This window comes from Xenopus tropicalis, chromosome 7 (genome assembly GCF_000004195.4).
Source record: "Xenopus tropicalis strain Nigerian chromosome 7, UCB_Xtro_10.0, whole genome shotgun sequence".
NCBI lineage: Eukaryota > Metazoa > Chordata > Amphibia > Anura > Pipidae > Xenopus > Xenopus tropicalis.
The window spans coordinates 11291010-11315176 of NC_030683.2; the positions used below are offsets into that span (position 1 = coordinate 11291010).

General features: G+C 36.5%; 2 protein-coding genes across 2 annotated transcripts; both read right to left on the bottom strand.

The window, feature by feature from the left end:
* Positions 1-1134: 1134 nt before the first annotated feature.
* Positions 1135-1977, bottom strand: LOC116412264 (olfactory receptor 1019-like; the record flags this gene model as incomplete). Its single annotated transcript, XM_031906111.1, has 1 exon — positions 1135-1977. A coding segment is annotated over one exon (843 nt), but the record flags the coding sequence as incomplete, so codon positions are not given.
* A 7167-nt stretch (positions 1978-9144) lies between these two features.
* Positions 9145-10092, bottom strand: LOC116412169 (olfactory receptor 8D1-like). The gene has a single exon (XM_031905804.1). The coding sequence runs from the start codon at positions 10090-10092 to the stop codon at positions 9145-9147; it is 948 nt and encodes a 315-aa protein (XP_031761664.1).
* Between the last annotated feature and the right edge of the window lie 14075 nt (positions 10093-24167).

Below are 24167 nucleotides of genomic sequence, written 5' to 3' on the forward strand. Positions count from 1 at the left end.
CAAAACAACAAAATTTTGCATAATGCATAGAAGTCAACGGGCATTTTTTCCCAGTGACTTTTTCTATTCTGCACACCTTTATTTTTTACCACGCAATTTTTTTTCTGTCCGTTAAAGTCTATGGGCTTTCAATCAAGGCAAAACCTACTCAGGTTTATCTTATATCTTAGTACTTTCTTGCATGGGTTTTCAGGGGTTTGATTCATAGATAGGGATGTAGCGAACCCGCGCAAAAATGTTCGCGAACCCGTTCGCGGACTTTCGGCAAAACTCGCGAATATTCGCGAACTTTGCGAACCCCATAGACTTCAATGGGAAGGCGAACTTTAAAACCTAGAAAAGCCATTTCTGGCCAGAAAACTGATTTTAAAGTTGTTTAAAGGGTGCCACGACCTGGACAGTGGCATGCAGGAGGGGGATCAAGCAAAAATTTCTCTGAAAAATAGTTTGTAAAAAAAACGCCAAAAAAAAGCGCCAAAAAAAAAAACGCAAAAAAATAACGCAAAAAAAAAAACCGCCAAAAAATAATGCCAAAAAAAAAAACCGCAAGCTATTCCTATGTATATGCATAGGCGATAAAACGAAGCGGAAAAAACGCGGCGGAAAACCAAGGAGAAAAAACGCGGCGCCAAAAAAAAAACGCGGCGAACCCAAAGTGGCGAACATAGTTCACCGGCGAACAGTTCGCTACATCTCTATTCATAGACTGTTGTAGAATCAAGGTTTATTAGTGGATCTTTGGTATATATGTGTGAGCAGAGGGACAGCATGAAGATGTAAACAATATCAAGGTAACAGTACAAAAGAGTTATATTTCATAACATTTATCAGCAATACGTGTATGTAGCTTTTTTAAATAAGTACTAAAGCAATGAAAAATAACGTAAATAGGTAAGAAACAATTATGTTACTTATTAGTTATTTCCTGGAAGCAAGCTCCAACTGACTTATTCTGTTAAGAATTTGGATTTTCTTCTGGAAGCAATCTATTAAATTTTGTAATTGAAACATTCAGCTACATCAGTTAAGTTTACAACAATCAAATGGTATTATTTTTTTGCAATAGCTAACACAAAAATAAAAAAAGGTAAAACATATTTGCTTCATTTTATTTAGAGAAGATAGAAATTCTCTATTTTTCAGTGTGTAAATAAGAGGATTTAGCACAGGGCCCAGGACAATGTACAGCAGTGAGAAATACTTGTCTCTTTCCAGGGAATAACTTGTGGTGGGTCTCATATACAAGGATAGTGCTGTCCCATAAAGGGTTATCACACAGGCCAGGTGAGAAGCACAGGTAGAAAAGGCTTTTTGTCTCCCCTCTGAGGATTGTATTTTCAGGATAGCAGAGATGATAAATATGTATGAGGTCAGAGTAAGGAGGAAGGAACTGAAAACCAAAAATGTCCCTTCAATGTAAATGGAAAGTTCCACAATAAAAGTGCTGCTGCAGGAAAGTTTTAGCAATGGTGAGAGATCACAGAAAAAATGATTAATAAGACGGGAAGCACAATATGATAGTTTAGATATAAGTACTGCAATTCCGACAGGGTCAGTAAACCCAACAGTGAATGCTGCAGTTATAAGCCCAGCACAGTGTTTCCTGCTCATTCGGGCAATGTAATGAAGGGGATCACAGATGGCAACATAACGATCATATGCCATGGCCGTCAGGAGAAAGTATTCACTGGCAGCCAAGGACACAAAAACATACATTTGAGTCATACACCCCAAGAATGAAATGTTATTTTGTTGTGTGAGAAGAATATGTAGCAAATTAGGTAAAATATTTGAGGAGAAAGAAATGTCTATGAGTGAAAGGTTCAGCAAGAATATGTACATGGGGGTGTGTAAGTGAGGATTGCATGAAATGACTAAGAATATGATGAGATTTCCCAGCAGAATGATGAGATAGATGCCAAGGAATAGCACAAAAAGAGAGATTTGAAGCTCAGGAGTATCAGAGAACCCTTGGATGATGAATCCTGAAACATTTTCTTTACTTTCTGAGGTCATAATGAAGTCATCCTTACTGTGCATATAAAGAGTAAACTAGTAAAAGCTGAACAAGATTGGTGCATACAATGTACAAAGATAACAGAAAATTGTTATTTGTAATGTGATTCCCTAAACCTGCTGCTCATGTCAGAAAAAACAGCAAAATGGTACCCACTTGTGCTCTATTGTATTTATTCCTGCACCAAATCTGGGTGTATATACTGCACACACACAAACATAGAGTGGATGGATTTCTTCTCCTTCAGAATTTTCTTTTTACATTTATAAAGTAAACAAAATAACCAATGAAAGTCTTTTACTTTCCAGGAATAGAAATTAAGGCAAAAACCTTTTGTATGAACCCACACTGCCCTCCATTACTTACCTTAATTCTATCCATGCAACCTTTTATCAAGTAAATACATAAGTCAAGTTCTTCCATGCAGGGGCACAGAGTCTGGCGGTCTCTTAGCAAAGCCAGGTGCCTTTTATCAAGCAAATACATTTTTTTTAATTTGCTCAGCCTGAGGAGCAGAAGGTTCTTCCATGCAGGGGCACAGAGTCTGCCGGTCTCTTTAGGAACCCAGTTTATATAACCAGTGAGACACATGGAATTCCTCAGGGAATACAAAATCATTAGCTAATTTTCTATACATATATTCTTAGTGCTATGTAAAAACTAATTAGTTAAATGTGGCATCCTTATGTTAAATACCTCTCTAGGGAAAAACCTCTTTAAAAAATCTTCAAACTTTACAGTTTTTTTAACGGTTACCTGTCACTCTAACTAATAATTCCAAATTATTTTCTATTGTGTTAGTCAAGCATTAAAAAAACTTCACTTTATATACATTATATATAAATTATATTAATCTTGTTTCCTTAAATCTTGACATTACACAACTATAGCAACGGGCAGGAGCCATTTTGTTAGTAAGGAAAGCTTAGCATCATTCAAAATCTTGATTATGTGCCAGAATGGTGGACCTGATGCCCATGCACTGGCTGCACAATACAAGTGAGGGAAAGTGAGGAGAGTGAGGAGAGCAGTGACATCTACAAGTGTTGAATTGAAAAGTGAAAGTAATTGTCAGCTCCAACTCTATGCCTAATGCATAGGGGAGAGGCAGGAAACGTATAATTGACAGCTGGTATTTTTAAATGCCTTTATAATGGGTATGGGTGTGTTAATTGAAAAGGAATTTGGGTTTCATGTTTAACTTGAACATGACTTTTATTATACATAATATATATATAAAGGTCCCCTTTACGGATTTAGTGATGGTATTTGCCACAAAACATGTCTTTCCACCAGAGGGCAATAATGGAAAATCTTACTGGAACATTCAAACCCAATTTCCAAGTTCTTTTTATTTATAAAGTGTATAAAAGCTTAAAAGGATTCTTTCAGTATTTTTATTGTGTACTTTTAATTTCTAAATAACATTGTTTACATAGCAAAAAAAATCCCTCTACCATTTACAATTTTTGAATCCACAAATGTATTTTTTTAGTGGATATATTGGTGTGTAGGCGCCATCTCAGTGCATTGTGCCTGAGTCTGAGCTTTCAGCCAGCGCTACACATTAGAACTGCTTTCAGCTAACCTATTGTTTCTCCTACTCCCATGTAACTGGAGGAGTCCCAAGCCGGACTTGGATTTCTTACTATTGAGTGCTATTCTGATACCTACTGGGAGCTGCTATCTTGCTCCCTTCCCATTGTTCTGCTGATCGGCTGCTGGGAGATAGGATATCAGAGCACACGTCCCATGGCTGCGGCACCCTGGGAAATGAAGATCACTAGTGTTGAGCTAAATGCTAAAAAAGCATTTTATAGAGTGGCTTGGTCTTTTATAAAAATAGTATTAATCAAATTTGTTTTTTCTGGGCCTTTTGTGAATAATTTTTTTATCACTGTACTCTAAACCACCAGCCAAAATCTCTGCAAGTGGTTACATTTCTTTCTCTTTCTTTTAAACCAATGGTGCCAGACAGGAATACCGATTTTTTCCCTTAAAATATGCATTGATTATGGAACCTTTAGCTGAAACAATTAGCCAATCCCCATCTATTTAACATTATACAAAGGGGTCTTATGTCGGCAAGACATCATTATTTGCTGATAATGTTATTATTACAATTACTGATTCTACCAATTCTTTACCAACTTTTCTTCAGACAATTCAACCATTCTCTGTAGTTTCTTATACAATAAACACTACAAAGACGAAAGCATTACCCATTTGGATACCAAACGATATCATATATATATGTAGGGGTTTGCAGAAATGGGCCCCTAGTATAGAAACCCCCAGGACAGGCCACAGGGTGGTAATGGTTAACAGGGACACTGGGATGGCTGGGTTCCAAATAGTTAATAGGGTGTATACCTGCAGTTCGGGTTTTGGCCACAGGGTGGTGCATAGGCCCATATAAGGGGATGCAGCCATGTGAGCTGGCAGACATCTTGAGAGACATTTTGGGGATAGCTCCAGGCAGGAGTATCCCAGATAGGTTAAGATAGCAGTTCTTGTAATAGATCATTCCAGGAGTGATATGTAGGTCACTTAGCTAGAATGGGCAGACATGGCCCCTCCAGGAGTGGGAGTGAGGTTAAGACCTCTCGGCATTACATCAGCCGAAGTGCAGGGAAACAAGTGGCTAGGGAAGTGACAGGTCACTACTAGTCCAGGAGGCCGGATCTGAGGGTATCTTGGGCGGGAGTACCGGAGTGGGCTGCCTGTGGTGAAGCTGCCTAGCGTGAGTACCGGGGAGGACTCCAAGAGGGGGTGCCTTCTGGCACGAGTACCGGGGAGTTCACCTAGAAGGGGACACTTGGCGCGAGTACCGTGAGGTATGCCAACAGGAAAAGGTTCTCAATGAGATGTAAGGAGTATATGCCCTGCACTGTGTGTATTTGATATGCCGCTCCTGGAGAGGTACTGCCTGAATAAAGCGTCTTATCTGATTTATCATACTATCTGCGTAATTGGATCTTTCCTGCCATAAGGATCACCTACCTGCCGGTAAGCTACTACCCCAGGGAGGGGCAAGGTACTGGGGGCTGAGTGTGGATCCCAGGCAGAGGTACTAGTGGACTGTGACGTTCCCAGGGTGTGGATTATAGTTCCACAACACCATCCCTGGGTGGAGGCACGCCATTTTAGGAGAAATCCTAGTTAACCCCCATAGTAAGCGGGGGCTCAGGACTCCTGTAGCGCCAAGTATAGTGCTCCAATAGGTAGTGCCACAAGTAATGGCAAAAGTGGGCTACATATACATAACTAAAAGCATCTTATAGGTTTGAATGGGGCAATCCTCCATAAAATATCTTTTTCTGTTACACAAGATTGGATGTACAAGGATATCTCATGGCTTGGTCGACCAACAGAGTTTAAAAGCAACTTGTTACCAAAAATTCTATACTTATTTAGAACCATTCCAATATCTATCCTTGCTAAATTATATACATTACATTATATATATGTAATAATTAAATTATATACTATGCACTATTTGCTCCCCTTCCCCCCTTCCACCCCCCCACCCCTGGTGCTTGGAAAAATTGTCTTGCTTGAAACCGGTCTGTGGTGCAAAAAAGGTTGGGGACGACTGGCTTAAATGACAACCTAAATTTATCCCCATTGCGAAACTTCCGTGAAAATTTGACGCAGAAAATTTGTTGCTCAGGAATTTTTTTTTTCACGCATTAAATTGGGTGCGGTCGGGTAAAAAAATAAAAAGTGCGGTCATGTCAAAAGGGTGTGGGTGACAAAAAAAATACACCCGGGTGACAAAAAAGACGCGGGCGAGACAAATGCGTTTTGCACATTTTTTTGTAAAATCTCCAAGATCTTCAATTCTAAACTTGTACTTTGACCATATTACTTGGAATAAAAAAATGTCTCACAGTGCACATTTTTAGCACTAACTAGATTATTAATTGCAAGAACCTGAAAATCAATAGACCCACCAACACCCAAGGATTCAACATCTTTAATTAACAATAACCGCACTATGGAATATTACAATGCCAATGCATAAATACCACTTAAATGTTTTTTATAGAACTCCATTAAATATGCAGAAGGATTTCCATCAACTATCCCTCTCCTCATGCATAACGACTCTGGTATAATTAAATATTCATTACTATTTTATATCTCAGGGTCTATTTAAAAACAAGTCAGGAATAAATATATATTTTTTTGTTTTTTTATTACCCTGGTACCCATAAAATGTGTTCCTCACCAGTTTGCAATTTCCTTTTCTTGTTTAGACTTATTTATTTTTTGATTGATTGTCTTTTTTGTATAATTGTGAAACTTGGTCAAAGTTACAACTATTAGTAACAAATCTATGGTATTTTATGTGATTTTGAAATCTGTTTCCCTTTACTACACTTGCTGTTGCTCTGTTGCATGTAAATAATGAAAAAAAAAACATTTTAATACAGGGTCTTGTTGGAGCTCTATTAACAGATGTGTTTAAAAAAAACACATTTTCAATCACAGTATTCGTTAAATTATTTTCTTATTTTTAAGTACATTTCTAATTACAGGTAACTTCTGTAGAGTATATTGTTACTGATTGGGAGTTTTGCTCTTGAAACTTTGATCTCTAAATTTATACAGCAAGAGGAGGGTCATACCACAATCAGAATGGCAGTCTCTCATTGATCCCATGGACAGGCTTGTGTAAAAGAAATGCAAACTTTATATATGGCCAACAAAAGACATAGGGGCCCATTTACTTACTCACGAACGGGCCGAATGCGTCCGATTGCGTTTTTTTCGTAATGATCGGTATTTTGCGATTTTTTCGGAAAATTATCGCGACTTTTTCGTTACCAATACGATTTTTGCGGAAAAACGCGAGTTTTTCATAGCCATTCCAATACGATTTGCGCGAAAAAACGCGAGTTTTTCATAGCCATTCCGAAAGTTGCGATTTTTTCGTACCGTTAAAACTTGCGCGAAAAGTTGCGCTTTTTTCGTAGCGTTAAAACTTAAAAGGCGCAATGTTTTGCGCAAGTTTTAACACTACGAAAAAATCGCAACTTTTTGCGCAAGTTTTAACGCTACGAAAAAGTCGCAACTTTCGGAATGGCTATGAAAAACTCGCGTTTTTTCGCGCAAATCGTATTGGTAACGAAAAAGTCGCGATAATTTCCGAAAATTCGTAAAGGCGCCGAAAAAATCGCAAAAAATACGAAAAAGTCGCAAAATGTTCGTTTTCCAATCGGAATTTTTCCAATTCGGATTCGAATTCGTGGGTTAGTAAATCAGCCCCATAGCCTTAAGTGTTCTGTACACCTGGACCCCACATATACCTTGGTGAGATAAACTTGTACACATATGAGATTATACATTAAAATGCTTTAAATTGTGTACAGTTTTTGTTTAATCTTGCACTAAACAAGACACAATCCAAAAAAGAAAGTAGTTACATTCTCTTTCTTGTACTTATGAATACAATCAAAACTTCTAGTGCACTTAGAATAATCAGTGTGAAAATTCTTTGTTGTGTTCTTTGTGTTTCTTGATGTTGTTGTATCTGCCTTCATTGGTGCCTTTAACCTACACTGCAATTAAAGATACACAGAGAAAATGAATGGCCTAGCCCTAGGATGTCAACTATGCACTGCTCATGTCATGGAGCCTTGAATCTAGGAATCCTGCTCCTAGACATTGGGACATTGATAAACTGTCTGCATTTCCTTGATGAGTCTTTATTCCTGTACCTAAAATAACAACAACTGATGTTTTTAAATTTAATTTTGAAATTTGACATGGGATTAGACATATTGTTAGTTTCCCCAGTGCCCTAAGTTATGTGCCTTTTGCTCTGATAAAATTCAGTCACTTTTCACAGCTGCATTACAAGTTGGAGAGATGATCATGCCTCTCCCAGCAGCCAATCAGAAGAACAATGGCAAGGGAGCAAGATAATAACTCCCAGTAGGTATTAGAATAGCACTCAATAGTAAGAAATCCAAGTCCGGCTTGTGACTCCTCAAGTTACATGGGAGTAGGAGAAACAATAGGTTAGCTGAAAGCAGTTCTAATGTGTAGCGCTGGCTCCTTCTGAAAGCTCAGACTCAGGCACACTTTACTGCTGCGCTGCAAGTTGGAGTGATATCCCCCCCCCCCTCCCCCAGCAGCCGATCAGCAGAAAAATGGGAAGGGAGCAAGATAGCAGCTCCCAGTAGGTATCAGAATAGCTTTTAATAGTAAGAAATCCAAGTCCAGCTTGGGACTCCTCCAGTTACATGGGAGTAAGAAAAACAATAGGTTAGCTGAAAGCAGTTCTAATGAGTAGCGCTGGCTGAAAGCTCAGACTCAGGCACAATGCACTGAGATGGTGCCTACACACCAGTATTACAGCTACAAATACATTTGTTGATTCAAGAATAAAATTTTAAGTGGTATAGTGAATTATTTCTAAAGAGTATAATTAGAAATAAAAATTACACCGTAAAAGAATCTCTTTAACAAATGGTGGGGACTAGTGATGAGTGAATCGGTCCCATTTTGCATTGCTGAAAAATTAGCAAAACAACAAAAAAGTGCATAATGCATAGAAGTCAACGGGCATTTTTTCCCAGTGACTTTTTCTATTCTGCACACATTTATTTTTTACCATGCAATTTTTTTTCTGCCCGTTAAAGTCTATGGGCTTTCAATCGAGGCAAAACCTGCTAAAAAATTTCACTCATCACTAGTGATCACTTCCAACGCATTTTCTCAAGTGACTACATCTTACAGCCATTGACTTAAAGATGTACATGAAGATGTAAACAATATCATGGTAACAGTACAAAAGAGTTATATTTCATATCATTTATCAGCAGTTCGTGCATGAAGCTTTTTAAATAAGTATTAAAAGGAAGCAATGAAACATTACAAAAATAGGGTCAATAACGATCACTTATTAGTTATTTCCTGGAAGCAAGCTCCAACTGACTTCTGACTCTGCTTACTCAATTTTTCAGTGATTCCTTCTACTTTATTATTCTGTTAAGACTTTGGATTTTCTTCTTTACACAAGTGGAAGCAATGTATTAAATTCTGTAATTGGAACATTCAATTACATCAGTTGATAAGTTTTTGACAACCAAATCGTATTTTTATTTTGTAATATCTCAGACAAAAATAAAAAAGCTAAAACATCTGTGCTTCATTTTATTTAGAGAAGAATGAAATTCTCTATTTTTCAGTGTGTAAATAAGAGGATTTAGCACAGGGCCCAGGACAATGTACAGCAGTGAGAAATACTTGTCTCTTTTTAGGGAATAACTTCTTGGGGGTCTCATATACAAGGAAAGTGCTGCCCCATAAAGGGTTATCACACAGGTCAGGTGAGAAGCACAGGTAGAAAAGGCTTTTTGTCTCCCCTCTGAGGATTGTATTTTCAGGATAGCAGAGATAATAAATATGTATGAGATCAGAGTAAGGAGGAAGGAATTAAAAGGCAGCAATGTACCATCAATGTAAATGAAAAGTTCCACACTAAAAGTGCTGCTGCAGGAAAGTTGTAGCAATGGTGAGATATCACAGAAAAAATGGTTAATAAGATGGGAAGCACAATATGATAGTTTAGATATAAGTGCTACAATGCCGACAGGGTCACCAAACCCAACAGTGAATGCTGCAGTTATAAGCCCAGCACAGTGTTTCCTGCTCATTCGGGCAATGTAATGAAGGGGATCACAGATGGCAACATAACGATCATATGCCATGGCCGTCAGGAGTAAGTATTCACTGGCAGCCAAGGCCACAAACAGATACATTTGAGTCATACACCCCAAGAATGAAATGTTATTTTGTTGTGTGAGAAGAATATGTAGCAAATTAGGTAAAATATCTGAGGGGAAAGAAATGTCTATGAGTGAAAGGTTCTGCAAGAATATGTACATGGGGGTGTGTAAGTGAGGATTGCATGAAATGACTAAGAATATGATGAGATTTCCCAGCAGAATGATGAGATAGATTCCAAGGAATAGCACAAAAAGAGAGATATGAAGCTCAGGAGTATCAGAGAACCCTTGGATGACGAATCCTGAAACATTTTCTTTACTTTCTGAGGTCATTATGAAGTCCTTACTGTGGATATAAAGAGTAAACTAGTAAAAGCTGAACAAGATTGGTGCATACAATGTACAAAGATAACAGAAAATTGTTATTTGTAATGTGATTGCCCTAAAGAGCTTTTTAAATATGGCCTACTTAGGGGCAGATTTATCAAAATGTGAGTTTAAAGTTCAATACATAAATATTCACCCTCTTTCTATTCATTTTTATGGGATTTTTAGAAGCGTATTTACCAAATGGTGAGTTTTCAGCTCATTGATGAATATGCTTCTAAAAAGCCCATAGGAATGAATAGCAAGTGTGTGAATTTTTCTGCGGTGAGCTGTAATCTGAAATTTTGATAAATCTGCCCCTAAATTTCACAAATTGCAAATTTATATTCACAAATTCAAAAATGGGTACTTTATTCCTGTACAACAAACACACACAGTGGCCACACTCATATAAAACTCTCATTTGAGTCATATACAAATATTTGTGCACATTTCACCGTGACCCTCAGGAAAAGGAAAGATTACACAGAAGTGCAAATTGTTAGGGTTTAGGGGAAAACTATGCAAATAAAATATTCTCTGCACAAATTTTCAGGCATAACCAGCTCTGTCTGCAACTAAGAGATATTTCTATGGTGAGACAGTTTGGGATGTGTGGGGCAGAAACCTGCTGCTCATGTCAGAAAGAAACAGCAAAATGGTACCCACTTGTGCCCTATTGTATTTATTCCTGCACCAAATCTGGGTGTGTATATACTGCACACACACAAACATGGAGTTGATGGATTTCTTCTCCTTCATAATTTTCTTTTTACATTTATAAAGTAAACAGAATAATCAATAAAAAACTTTTCCTTTCCAGGAATAGAAATTAAGGCAAAAGCCTTTTGTATGAACCCACACTGCCCTCCATTACTTACCTACACTCTATCCAAGCAATTCCCCTACATAGCAAAGCCAGGAACCTTTTATCAAGTAAATACATAAGTCAAGTTCTTCCATGCAGGGGCACAGAGTCTGCCGGTCTCTTTAGGAACCCAGTTTATATAACCAGTGTGAGAAAGGGAATTCCTCAGGGAATACAAAATCATTAGCTACTTTTCTATACATATATTCTTAGTGCTCTGTAAAAACTAATTAGTTAAATGTCGTATCCTTATGTTAAATACCTCTCTAGGGAAAAACCTCTTAAAAAAATCTTCAAACTTTACAGTTTTATTAACGGTTACCTGTCACTCTAACTAATAATTCCAAATTATTTTCTATTGTGTTAGTCAAGCATTAAAAAACTTCACTTTATATACATTATATATAAATTATATTAATCTTGTTTCCTTAAATCTTGACATTATACGACTATAGCAACAGGCAGGAGATATTTTGTTAGTAAGGAAAGCTTTGCATCATTCAAAATCTTGATTATGTGCCAGAATGGTGGACCTGATGCCCATGCACTGGCTGCACAATACAAGTGAGGGAAAGTGAGGAGAGTGAGGAGAGCAGTGACATCTACAAGTGTTGAATGGAAAAGTGAAAGTAATTGTCAGCTCCAACTCTATGCCTAATGCATAGGGGAGAGGCAGGAAACGCATAATTGACAGCTGGTATTTTTAAATGCCTTTATAATGGGTATAGATGTGTTAATTGAAAAGGAATTTGGGTTTCATGTTGAACATGACTTTTATTATACAGCTTTTTATTTCTGAGAGGTCCCCTTTATGGATTTAGTGATGGTATTTGCCACAAAACATGTCTTTCCACCAGAGGGCAATAATGGAAAATCTTACTGGAACATTCAAACCCAATTTCCAAGTTCTTTTTATTTATAAAGTGTATTAAAGCTTAAAAGGATTCTTTCAGTATTTTTATTGTGTACTTTTAATTTCTAAATAACATTGTTTACATAGCAAAAAATTCCCTCTACCATTTAAAATTTTTGAATCAACAAATGTATTTTTTTAGTGGTTATATTGGTGTGTAGGCGCCATCTCAGTGCATTGTGCTTGAATCTGAGCCTGAGCTTTCAGAAGGAGCCAGTGCTACACATTAGAACTGCTTTCAGCTAACCTATTGTTTCTCCTACTCCCATATAACTGGAGGAGTCCCAAGCCGGACTTGTATTTTTTTTACTATTGAGTGCTATTCTGATACCTACTGGGAGCTGCTATCTTGCTCCCTTCCCATTGTTCTGCTGATCGCCTGCTGGGAGATAGGATATCAGAGCACACGTCCCATGGCTGCGGCACCCTGGGAAATGAAGATCATGGCTAGGCCCATGTGAAATTTTAAAATTAAATTTAAAAAAATACTTCTGCTTTTAAAAAATGGATTTCAGGGGGTCAGCCAATACATGTGAAAGAGAGCTTTGCTTCCTATACAACTAAAGAGCTTCTACTCCATCATTTCTCAGCTTCCAACACAATACCAGAGTATTATGTTGGGTATGTCCATACACTAGCTTGGAGAAAAGAATTTGCCATGACTACCAATATATTAAGGAACCACGGAATATCCAATACATGGGGCTTCCCAGTGAGACTAATCATCCATAAAAATGGATCCCAATACAAATGGGTACTTAAGCTTTAAAAATTCCAAAGAAAGGATCCATGGACTGCTCTGTAAGGTCCCTGACCGCCGATCTTAGATTTAGTAATCCGTGGGAGCCCTCCTACCAGGACAAAGGCGTATACGGGGACAAGAAAGACACAGCTCCAAGGGAAGTTCAAACTTGTCCAGTTTATTCTTACGTGATCATAGAATTTATACCTCTTGTGTACGTACAGAGACAAAGATGGAGTAGAACCTCATTATCTTCAAGGATGGCTAATGCGGGACAGGAATTTAAAGGAGGATACAAGGAGTAGAAAAGGCGTTAGTGCACAGATAAGATTAAATTGTTTCTCAAGGTTTATATCTTGTCAGGTGCAAGTTGTGCAAGGGTACTATTTGGGAAAAACAGCTTATTATGGGATGTTCAAACCTTGCTGGTTGCTGTTACAAAATGAAGACACATCTCTAAAATGGAGTATGATATGCTAAGTATCAAAGTGTATCAAAGTATCAAAATACATGCATATATGAATATATAATTACATGAATATATGATTATATGATATTATATCAAACCTTACATGCTCCACAGTTTCTCCATGAAAAGATAAACACCAACAAAGGCTAGCTGTCACCTAAAAGTGAATTGTTGGCCAACCTTATCTGATATGATTTCTGGAGCCAAATTCAGCTATATGGTTTAGGAACTGGTTCTATTTAGCATTTATAGTTTGATTATTATTTTTTTTTCTTTTTGTATCTTCTTTTCCTTTTATTTTAGAAAGATCTCAACCGGTTATTCTCCCCAATGGATGAAATTTGCAGCTATACTTGCAGCCATAATTTGGCTGTTCATATCGCCCAAACAAGCCCGAATTGCTGTAAATGGGCAGCCACTAATTTAGTTTTTTTAATAATTTAAATTTTTAATAATGCAAACAATTACTTCCCTTTCTCTTAAATTTATCCATTATGCATCTACATATAATTTCTGTAAATGTTATAAAACTTAACAGCCCTCAGAAAAGGAAGAATATATTGAATTAGGCGAGAGATTCTAAAATTGACATTATTTGTCTCCAAGAGTCACTTTGAAGCTCAGTCACCTTTTATATTGAAGTCATCATTTTACACAGAAGCCTACTATGCTAGTGGACCAGTTAAAAAATTGGTGTTGCCAGTATAATAAAGAACACTATACCTATATCGGTTAAAGAGACATTGCACGGCCAATTCTAACCGCTAAATTTTGAGTTGTATTCAAAAGAGTACTCTTTTCTTAATATATATGCTCCAAATACTCACTAGGTCAAATTTGTGAACAACTTATTGATCATTTTTTTCAGATTTCTCTACTAATAATTAAGTTATATGGCCTCTATGATGCTTGAAGAGTGTGGCACCCCAGTGACAAAGATTTTACATATTTTTCTTAAGTACATTTTTGTCACTCGTGAATTGATTTTATTTTTTTGGACACTTTTCTCCTACAACATATGAAAAAAGTATATATAGGCACCTGGAAGGACCATGCATCCGTTGGCCTTCATATTAATTTACCCACCACTCCTTCTCAAAATACCCTTTGGAAATTAAATAATTCTATCCTATCTAATCAGAACATGCTATTCATTTTGAGTGAATTTACAGACAATTTTAAATTCCATAACCCCCACAACCTTTATATAACCCTTATTTATTGTGGTATACATATAAAGCCTTTATAGGAGGTCATATTATCTCACTGACTTCTGACTTAAAAAAGAAAAAACACAAGTACTTCCTTGAACTTCATACACAACTAACTAAAAAGAATTATCCCAACTTAAAAGGAACCCCACAGAGGCAAATGTCCAAAAGGTGACAAAGCTAAAAAGGAAAATAAATTAAATAAACTCTGAAAAAGTAGACCAACTTTTGATGCTGAAACAAAAAGACTATTCAGAAGAGCTAAAACTAGAATAGATTGTATGAAAACTACTGATGGTAAAACATTGATAAATCCAAATCAAATTGCAGAAGAATTTGCTAAATATTATTCAATCCTTTACAATCTTAGTAATGACCCAAACACTCCCCAGCCATCACAAGCAAATATTGGTCATTTCCTGACTTTGTTTTCCCTGCCGACTATAACCCAACATCACCGGAATCAACCAAACCAACCTATCATGGCGGAAGTTTTGCAGATGATAAAAATCTTTAAAAAACAATAAAGCCCCACTCCTGGATAGGTTCTCAATTTCTATAAAATTCTAGCCCAAAGTGTCACCCCTTATCTAAGCCAGCCTTTTAATGATTTAAGTTCCAACTCATCTCCAAGATATGAATTATTTCAGGCAATTGTTAATACAAGATCCCAGCTATGTAAATAATTACAGGACAATCACATTACTAAGTTCAGATATGAAAATGTATGCAAACATTATTGCCAACAGACTTAACCCATTATTAAAACCCCTCATAATAAAGTAGGCTTTGTTCCTACCAGAGAAACACCAGACAATACGAGGAAATTAATAAATATTGCTTTTCATGCTATTTGTCATAAAATTTGATAGTGATGAGTGAATTTTTTTAGCAGGCATGGATTTGCAATGAATTTCCACATTTCACTATTGGCGAATTGTTTTGCAAATTTCTGTGAAAATTTGCCACGAAAAAATTCCTTGCATCTCAAAAAAAAGGACACAGTTGCATCAAAATGGGCGTGGTCACATCAAAATGGGTGTGCTTGTGCCAAAAAGGGCACAGCCACGTAAAATTGTTCGTAGCCGCATAAAAAAGGTGTGGTCATATAAAAAAAAAGTTGTGCATAAAAAAGAAAAACGCGACAACCAGGTTTCTCAAATTTTCATTGTTTTGCACATTTTCCCTCCATTTTGTGAATTTTTTGGCAAAGCAAAACGGGACAAATTCACTCATCACTAGTGTTGAGCTAAATGCTAAAAAAGCATTTGATAGAGTGGCTTGGTCTTTTATAAAAATGGTCAATTTAATCAAATTTGTTTTTTCTGGGCCTTTTGTGAATAGTATTTTATCACTGTACTCTAAACAAACTTTATATATGGCCAACAAAAGACTTAGCCTTACATGTTCTGTGCATAAAGCACTGTGGGATCAATGAGTAACTGCTATTTCGGTTGTGGTATGATTTTGATCTTGCTGTAGGTCTGGGGCATGTGCACCTGGACCCCACATATACCTTGGTGAAATAAACTTATACACTTATGGGATTATACACTAAATTGCTTTAAATTGTGTACAGTTTCTGTTTAATCTTGCACTAAACAAGATACAATCCAAAAATAAAAGTAGTCACATTCTCTTTCCAGTACTTATGAATACAATCAAAACATCTAGTTCACTAAGAATAAACAAACCCCATCCATTCACCCAACTAATGTCTGTTGGAAAGCTTTGTGATAAGGATAAAAAAGTCTTTTTTAAGTGAAAGTTTTTTCTTGTGTTCCTTGTGTCCTTTGATATCATTGTATCTGCCTTCATTGTTGTTTTTAACCTACACTGCAATTGAAGATACACAGAGAAAATGAATGGCCTAGCCCTAGGATGTCAACAATGCACTGCTCATGTCATGGAGCCTTGAATCTAGGAATCCTGCGCAGAGGGACATTCATAAACTGTCTGCATCTCCTTGATGAGTCTACATTCCTGTACCTGAAATAACAACATAACTGATTGTTTTTTAAATTTGACATGGGTTTAGACATATTGTTAGTTTCCCAGGTGCCCTCAGTCATGTGCCTTTTGTTCTGATAAAATTCAGTCACTCTTTACTGCTGCATTGCAAGTTGAAGTGATGATCACCCCTCTCCCAGCAGTTGATCAGGAGAACAATGGGAAGGGAGCAAGATAACAGCTCCCTGACACCTGTACAGCTACAAATGCTTCCATGCCCCACAGAAATGTAGATACAATAAAAACACTTAAAAATGCAAGTATGGCTTCTGAATTCAGAATTGGATTTAGACTTTCTGAAATTTTCTGACAAACTCCTTGTAGTGCACATAGTAGAAGCATCAGTATTCCTTTAACAACTGGTGGGAATATTCATATCTATGGGATTTTTAGAAGTCTGTTTATCAATGGATGAAAGTTAGAGTCCACCATTTGATAAATAAGATTCTAAAAATCCATTAGGAATGAGTATTTCTGTGGTTAATTCACATTTTGACAAATCTGCCAATATATTTCCCCTCACTCACAGGGTATTGAAAAAAATCTTGTTTTGCATTAGCTAACGAAAAATAAAAATCTTAAACATCTTCGCTTCAATTTATTTAGGGAAGATTCAAATTCTCTATTTTTCAGTGTGTAAATAAGAGGATTTAGCACAGGGCCCAGGACAGTGTACAGCAGTGAGAAATACTTGTCCCTTTTTAGGGAATAATTTGTGGTGGGTCTCATATACAGGCAAATAACTGTCCCATAAAGGGTTATCACACAGGCCAGGTGAGAAGCACAGGTAGAAAAGGCTTTTTGTCTCCCCTCTGAGGATTGTATTTTCAAGATAGCAGAGATGATAAATATGTATGAGCTCAGAATAAGTAAGAAGGCATTAAAAAGCAGAAATGTCCCTTCAATATAAATTAAAAGTTCCACACTAAAAGTGCTGCTGCAGGAAAGTTTTAGCAATGGTGTAAAATCACAGAAAAAATGGTTAATAAGACGGGAAGCACAATATGATAGTTTAGAAATAAGGACAATAAGGCCAACAGGTTCAAAAAACCCACCAGTGAATACTGCAGTTATAAGCCCAGCACAGTGTTTCCTGCTCATTCGGGCAATGTAATGAAGGGGATCACAGATGGCAACATAACGATCATATGCCATGGCCGTCAGGAGAAAGTATTCACTGGCAGCCAAGGACCCAAAAACATACATTTGAGTCATACACCCCAAGAATGAAATGTTATTTTGTTGTGTGAGAAGAATATGTAGCAAATTAGGTAAAACAGTTGAGGGGAAAGAAATGTCTATGAGTGAAAGGTTCAGCAAGAATATGTACATGGGGGTGTGTAAGTGAGGATCGCATGAAATGACTAAGAATATGATGAGATTTCCCAGCAGAATGATGAGATAGATTCCAAGGAATAACACAAAAAGAGAGATTTGAAGCTCAGGAGTATCAGAGAACCCTTGGATGATGAATCCTGAAACATTTTCTTTCCTTTCTGAGGTCATTTTCCAAATCATTCTACCTGTGTATACAAAAGTAAACCAGTAGTTGAATAATGTACCCGAAGGCCGAGTGCCTTTGAACAGGTCATTACATTCTAATAACCTCATAATTTATAACAGGGGGTACATTATTTATTATAATACACAAGTTTTTGTGAGTCGCGACAGAAATAACTTCATTAGGCACCGATTATAACTAATGATATCATTGAGCTTCATTTATATGGATAAAATTTACAGAATATTCACGGCTCTTGTGTATTATATAAATATATATATATATATGCCCCCCATTTTTATTCCACCAGTATTTAGTTTTTATATACAATTGGACACTGCTGCTGTGTCCAAGTTACACCACATCTTTGATAGTGGGAAAAATATTTGCTAGAATTTGTGAATTTATCTTTACAAAGTGAAAATTGGTACAATAGTCATGCACAATAAACACACACAGAGGCCATGCCCAGGCAAACCTCAGTCTCATTTGTAAGTCAGTTGCTAGTATTTGTACTCAAGGTTCATTTCACTGTGACTGTGAAAGGTAGCGTCTTACTTTAGCCTTCCAGCCGACCATCCCCACTCCATAGTAGCATCTTCCTCTCTACTCCTTTCAGCACACTGCTGCACTTATACCCTGTATAATGTTTTGAAAAATGTAGCACCTCCAACTACTATCTTGCACATTTTGTTGACTAAAAATAACTGTATAACAGAGATTACTCCACTATATTACTGGTGTGACAGTTTGGGATGTGTGGGGCAGAAACCCAACCTCAATGAAGCAACAAAATGGTACCCACTTTGTGCTCTATTTTATTTATTTATGCAACAAATCTGGGTGTATACGGTATATACTGCACGCACACCCACCCTATAAATCTCCTAAAACATGTTCTTCACTTGGTTATCTGTCAGTTCCTAAACATTGCAATTCCAATAAATTGTATAGAAAAGAAAAGGATATCATGGGTAGCAAAGTGAATAATAATTATTACATATTTCTAAAACTGTTCCATAGTTTTCTTCTCCGCGACAATTTTCTTTTTGCATGTATAAAGTCTTTCATTTTAATTCAGTTTTTTGCTTTTAAATTCTAACGTTACTTTTAACAAAATAGTTAACACAAGTTTTTTACTTTTAGGGAACAGTACTCAAGGCAAAAGCATTTTGTATGAAATCACACTGCCCTCCATTACTTACCTATATTCTATCCATGCAATTTTTCTTCATAGCAATGCCAGGTACCTTTTATCATACAAATACATGTTTATTTCTTTGCTCAGCCTGAGGAGCAGAAGGTTGTTCCATGCAGGGGCACAGAGTCTGCCGGTCTCTTTAGGAACCCAGTTTATATAACTTGTTAGACACACAGTATTCTTCAGGGAATACAAGATAATTAGCTAATTTTCTAAACATGTATTCTTAGTGCTCTGTTAAAATGATAATCCTGTTATTTGCAGATGACGTAATTCTCTCTCTCACTGACCCAGTTGAATCGTTGCCAGCCTTATTTAACACACTATCCCAATTCTCCTTAGTCTCATATTATAAGGTTAACACTTCAAAAACTGAAGCACTCCCTATATGGATTGACAACCATACATTAACACAACTAAAAGCTTCTTACTTACTTGATTGGCAGCAAACCTCTATAAAATATTTGGGTATTAAACTGTGCATATCTGTGAAAAATCTATTTAAAGAAAACTTTAATCCCATACTATTCAAATTTCACAAATCTACGCAAGAATGGATGTATAAAGACATCTCCTGGCTAGGAAGGATTGCAGCGATTAAATCTAACCTGCTCCCAAAAATTCTGTACCTATTCCGCACTATCCCTATACAGATACCCAACCAGTACTTTCAATCCCTACAAAAGTTGATTTCTAAATTTATATGGAAGGACTGTAAACCACGTCTCTCAGTAAGGTTATTGTGTAAACACAAAACCGACGGAGGCCTTGGCCTACCCCACTTTAAGAAATACTACCAGGCCTCTCATCTGAACTTCCTACAAAAAATATATTTACCTGACAATCAACCCCAATGGGTCCAACAAGAATCCGATATGGCCCTCTCCCAAGCCGCTCAATTTTCCCACTTGATGTGGATACATCCGAGAACACGACCCCAGCAAAGTAAACTTTTTCTCACCACTCAAGCTTCTCTTAAGATTTGGGACAACTACCAATTTACAGACCACGTCTCGGAAGGCCTACACCCACTCCACCCATTAGTGGGATTTCAGAAGTTAATACCAAATTTGAACCTAACATCCTGGATAAGTTCTGGACTTACAAAAGTAGCAGACCTTTATCAAGGACACACACTACTAACCTTCTCCCAACTACAGGTGAAATACAAGCTTTCTAAAAATACCTTTTTCACCTATCTACAACTACGCAACTATTTGAAAACATACCAACTCGACAGACCTAAGAACCTTTCAAAGCAACAATTAACCCTTACTAATGTAATGAAACAGCCATCGAGGATATCCCACTTCTACTCCGCTCTCCTGCCAATAGATGCACACAATACTATTTCCCACCTGAATAACTGGGAGCAAGACACAAATTCGCCTATTGATCCAATTGACTGGAATAACGCTTTTTTACTTATCACATGCACAACTAACTCAGTGCGGTTGCTAGAAACAAGTGTCAAACTTATGTACAGATGGTATATGGTTCCTTTAAAGTTGTCCAGAATTTTCCCTTCCTCAGCTTCTAACTTGTGTTGGAGAAACTGCGGACAAATTGGTTCTTTTCTCCACATATGGTGGGACTGTACAAAAATTTCTTCTTACTGGAAATTCATATTTGATATGCTACAAAATTTGTTTCACACTCCGTTACCCTGCACACCAAGACTGGCACTGTTAAACCTGGACTTAGACAACACAGAATGGAAAAAAAAATCCTTAATCACACATATTTTGGCATCAGCCAGATTGGTCCTAGCACGGTCATGGAAATCTACCCTACCACCGTCACCTACAGAACTAACCAATTTGATAAATGAAACCAACAGTTTGGAATTCTACTATGCTAGAAACAATAATCTTTTACACAAATATCACTCTAAGTGGTCAATTTGGAATGACAGCTCCTACTCAAATGGAGCACACTCTACGCAACCTCCCTCTGCTCAGAATCTGGAGCCTGCATAACATAACTTAAAGCATTTACTTGTTTGACTTATTACTGTATGTTTTGAGACCGGTACTGAACTATCTTCCCCTCTTTATATATTTCTTTACTTCGCTATACCCTATTCTATCCTATTACCCTATTTCTCTATTTCTCTACTTCATTACTTACTATCACCTTATAGTAATTATTATTTTTGTGTTTATTAAAATTACAACCCCTTAAAAAAAAAAAAAACTCTTGCGGTTCCAACAGGCTGTGCTCAAAATTGCTACTTACTGTGCTGCTTTTAACAGTATCTAGTTTCCTTTTGGTTTTTCTCTCTCATGTTTTCAGGCATTTCATTTTCTTATTTGCATCGGTATGTTAACAACATCAGTTAAGTGGTATTATTGCAATGCAACTGCCTTATTCTTATCTGCCTGACCTTAATACACTAAACAATGTATTGTTGGAACTTCAAGAACAATAAAAAATGTTATTGAAAAAAAAAAAAATAAATAAAATGATAATCCTGATAAACAACTCCTAAGCTCTAATAAAATCTGTAAACTTAATTTTATTAAAGGGGATCTGCCATGCTAAGAAATATTTCCAGATTCTCTTGTATTGTGTTAGTCAAGCATAATAAAATTCCCTTACACTGTATAAATTATATAAATCTTGTTACTTTCAGTCATGGAGTTACACAGCTACAGCTAGCAGGCAGGAGCCATTTTGTTAGTAAGGAAAACTTTACCTCATGCCAAAATCTTTTTTTATGTGCCAGAATGGTGGACTAGATGCTCATGCACTGGCTACACAATACAAGTGAGGGAAAGTGGGGAGAGTGAGGAGAGCAATGGAATCTACAAGTGTTGAATGGAGAAGTCAAACTAATTGTCTGCCCCAACTCTATGCCTAATGCTTTTAAAAAATGAATTTCAAGGGGGTGGCCAGTACATGTGAGAGAGAGCTTGGTTTCCTATACAACTAAAGAGCTTCTACTCCATCATTTGTCAGCTTCCAACACAAAACCAGAGTATTATGTTGGGTATGTCCATACACTAGCTTGGAGAAAAGAATTTGCCATGGCTGCCAATATATTAAGGAACCACAGAATATCCAATACATGGGGCTTCCCAGTGAGACTAATCATCCATAAAAATGGATCCCAATACAAATGGGTACTTAAAACTTCCAAAGAAAGGATCCATGGACTGGTCCACAGTTTCTCCATGAAAAGATAAACACCAACAAAGGCCAGCTGTCACCTGAAAGTGAATTGTTGGCGAACATTATCCATATATATATATATATATATATGATTTCTAAAGCCAAATTCAGCTATATGGTTTAGGAACTGGTTCTATTTAGTTTTTATGGTTTGATTATTATTTTTTTTTTTTATGCTTGCAGCCATAATAATCCAACAATTTCTATAAAATTCTAGCCTAAAGTGTCACCCCTTATCTAAGCTAGCCTATTAATGATTTCAGTTCAAACTCAAAAAAAAAAAAAAATGTAGACTTTTTCCAAAAATCTACATTTCAACCTTTTGCATATTTGAAATTAACACATCAATTGACCCAATAGACTGGAATAATGCCTTTTCTCCATTATTGTCAACTGTTAGATCTACTTGTTTTCTTTAATTCAGTGTGAAACTAATGTAGAGATGCTATATGACCCCTGCTGAAATTTACAGAACTTATCCTGCTACTTCAACTAATAAGTGCTTGAGAAACTGAACAAATTGGATCCTTTATTCATATATGGTGTCCCAAGATTTCTGTTTTTTTGGACTTTAATATTCTCTGTTTTATCAGAGTTACTTCAGTTTACTTTTGTAAAATCTCCAAGATCTTCCCTTATAAATTTGGACTTGGACCATATTACTTGGAATAAAAAAATGTCTCACAGTGCACATTTTAGCAGCAACTAGATTATTAATGGCAAGAAATTGGAAATCAATAGACCCAGCGACATTCAAGGTTTCAACATCTTTAATTAACAATAACAGCACTATGGGATATTACAATGCCAATGCATAAATACCACATAAAATAGTCTTTATGGAAGTCCAGTAAATATGCAGAAGGATTTCCATCAACTATCTTTCTAGAATCTTCTCATGCATAACGACTCTGGTATAATCAATTAAATCTTCATTTACTTTTTTTTTACCCTGGTACCCATACAATGTGTTCCTCACCGGTTTGCAATTTTCGATTTCCTTTTCTTTTTTAGTCTTATTTATTTATCTTTCATATTTGATTGTCTTTTTTTATAATTGTAAAACTTGGTCAAAGTTACAATTATTTGTAACAAATCTATGGTATTTTATGTGATTTTGAAATCTCTTTCCCTTTACTACACTTGCTGTTTCTACATAATAATGAAAACATTTTTTTTTTTAATACAGGGTCCTGTTGGAGAAGCTCTTTTAACAGATGTGTTTAAAGAAACATATTTTCAATCACAGTATTCTTTTAATTATTTTCTTATTTTTAAGTACAATTCTACTTACAGGTATCTTCTGTAGAGTATATTGTTACTGACTGGGAGTTTCGCTCTTGAAACTTTGATCTCTAAATTTATACAGCAAGAGGAGGATCATATCACAATCAGAATGGCAGGTACTCATTGATCCCATGGACAGGCTTGTGTAAAAGAAATTCAAACTTTATATATGGCCAACAAAAGACATAGCCTTACATGTTCTGTGCATAAAGCACTGTCTGTGGGATCAATGAGTAACTGTTATTTTGGTTGTGGTATGATCCTCCCCTTGCTGTAGGTCTGGGGCATGTGCTCCTGGACCCCACATATACCTTGGTGAGATAAACTTGTACACATATGGGATTATACACTAAAATGCTTTAAATTGTGTACAGTTTTTGTTTAATCTTGCACTAAATAAGATACAATCCAAAAATGAAAGTAGTTACATTCTCTTTCTTGTACTTATGAATGCAATCAAAACTTCTAGTGCACTAAGAATAAACAAACCCCATCCATTCACCCAACTAATGTCTGTTGGAAAACTTTGTGATAAGGAGCAGTTCATTCTAAAAAAGGCTTGGAAGACTTGAAAGTTTTTTTGTTGTGTTCCTTGTGTCCTTTGATGTCATTGTATATGAATTCATTGCTGTTTTTAACCTACACTGCAATTGAAGATACACAGAG

Excerpts from the sequence above, each read along its gene's own strand:
- LOC116412169 (XM_031905804.1), bottom strand. The coding sequence starts at position 10,092 with ATGACCTCAGAAAGTAAAGAAAATGTTTCAGGATTCGTCATCCAAGGG.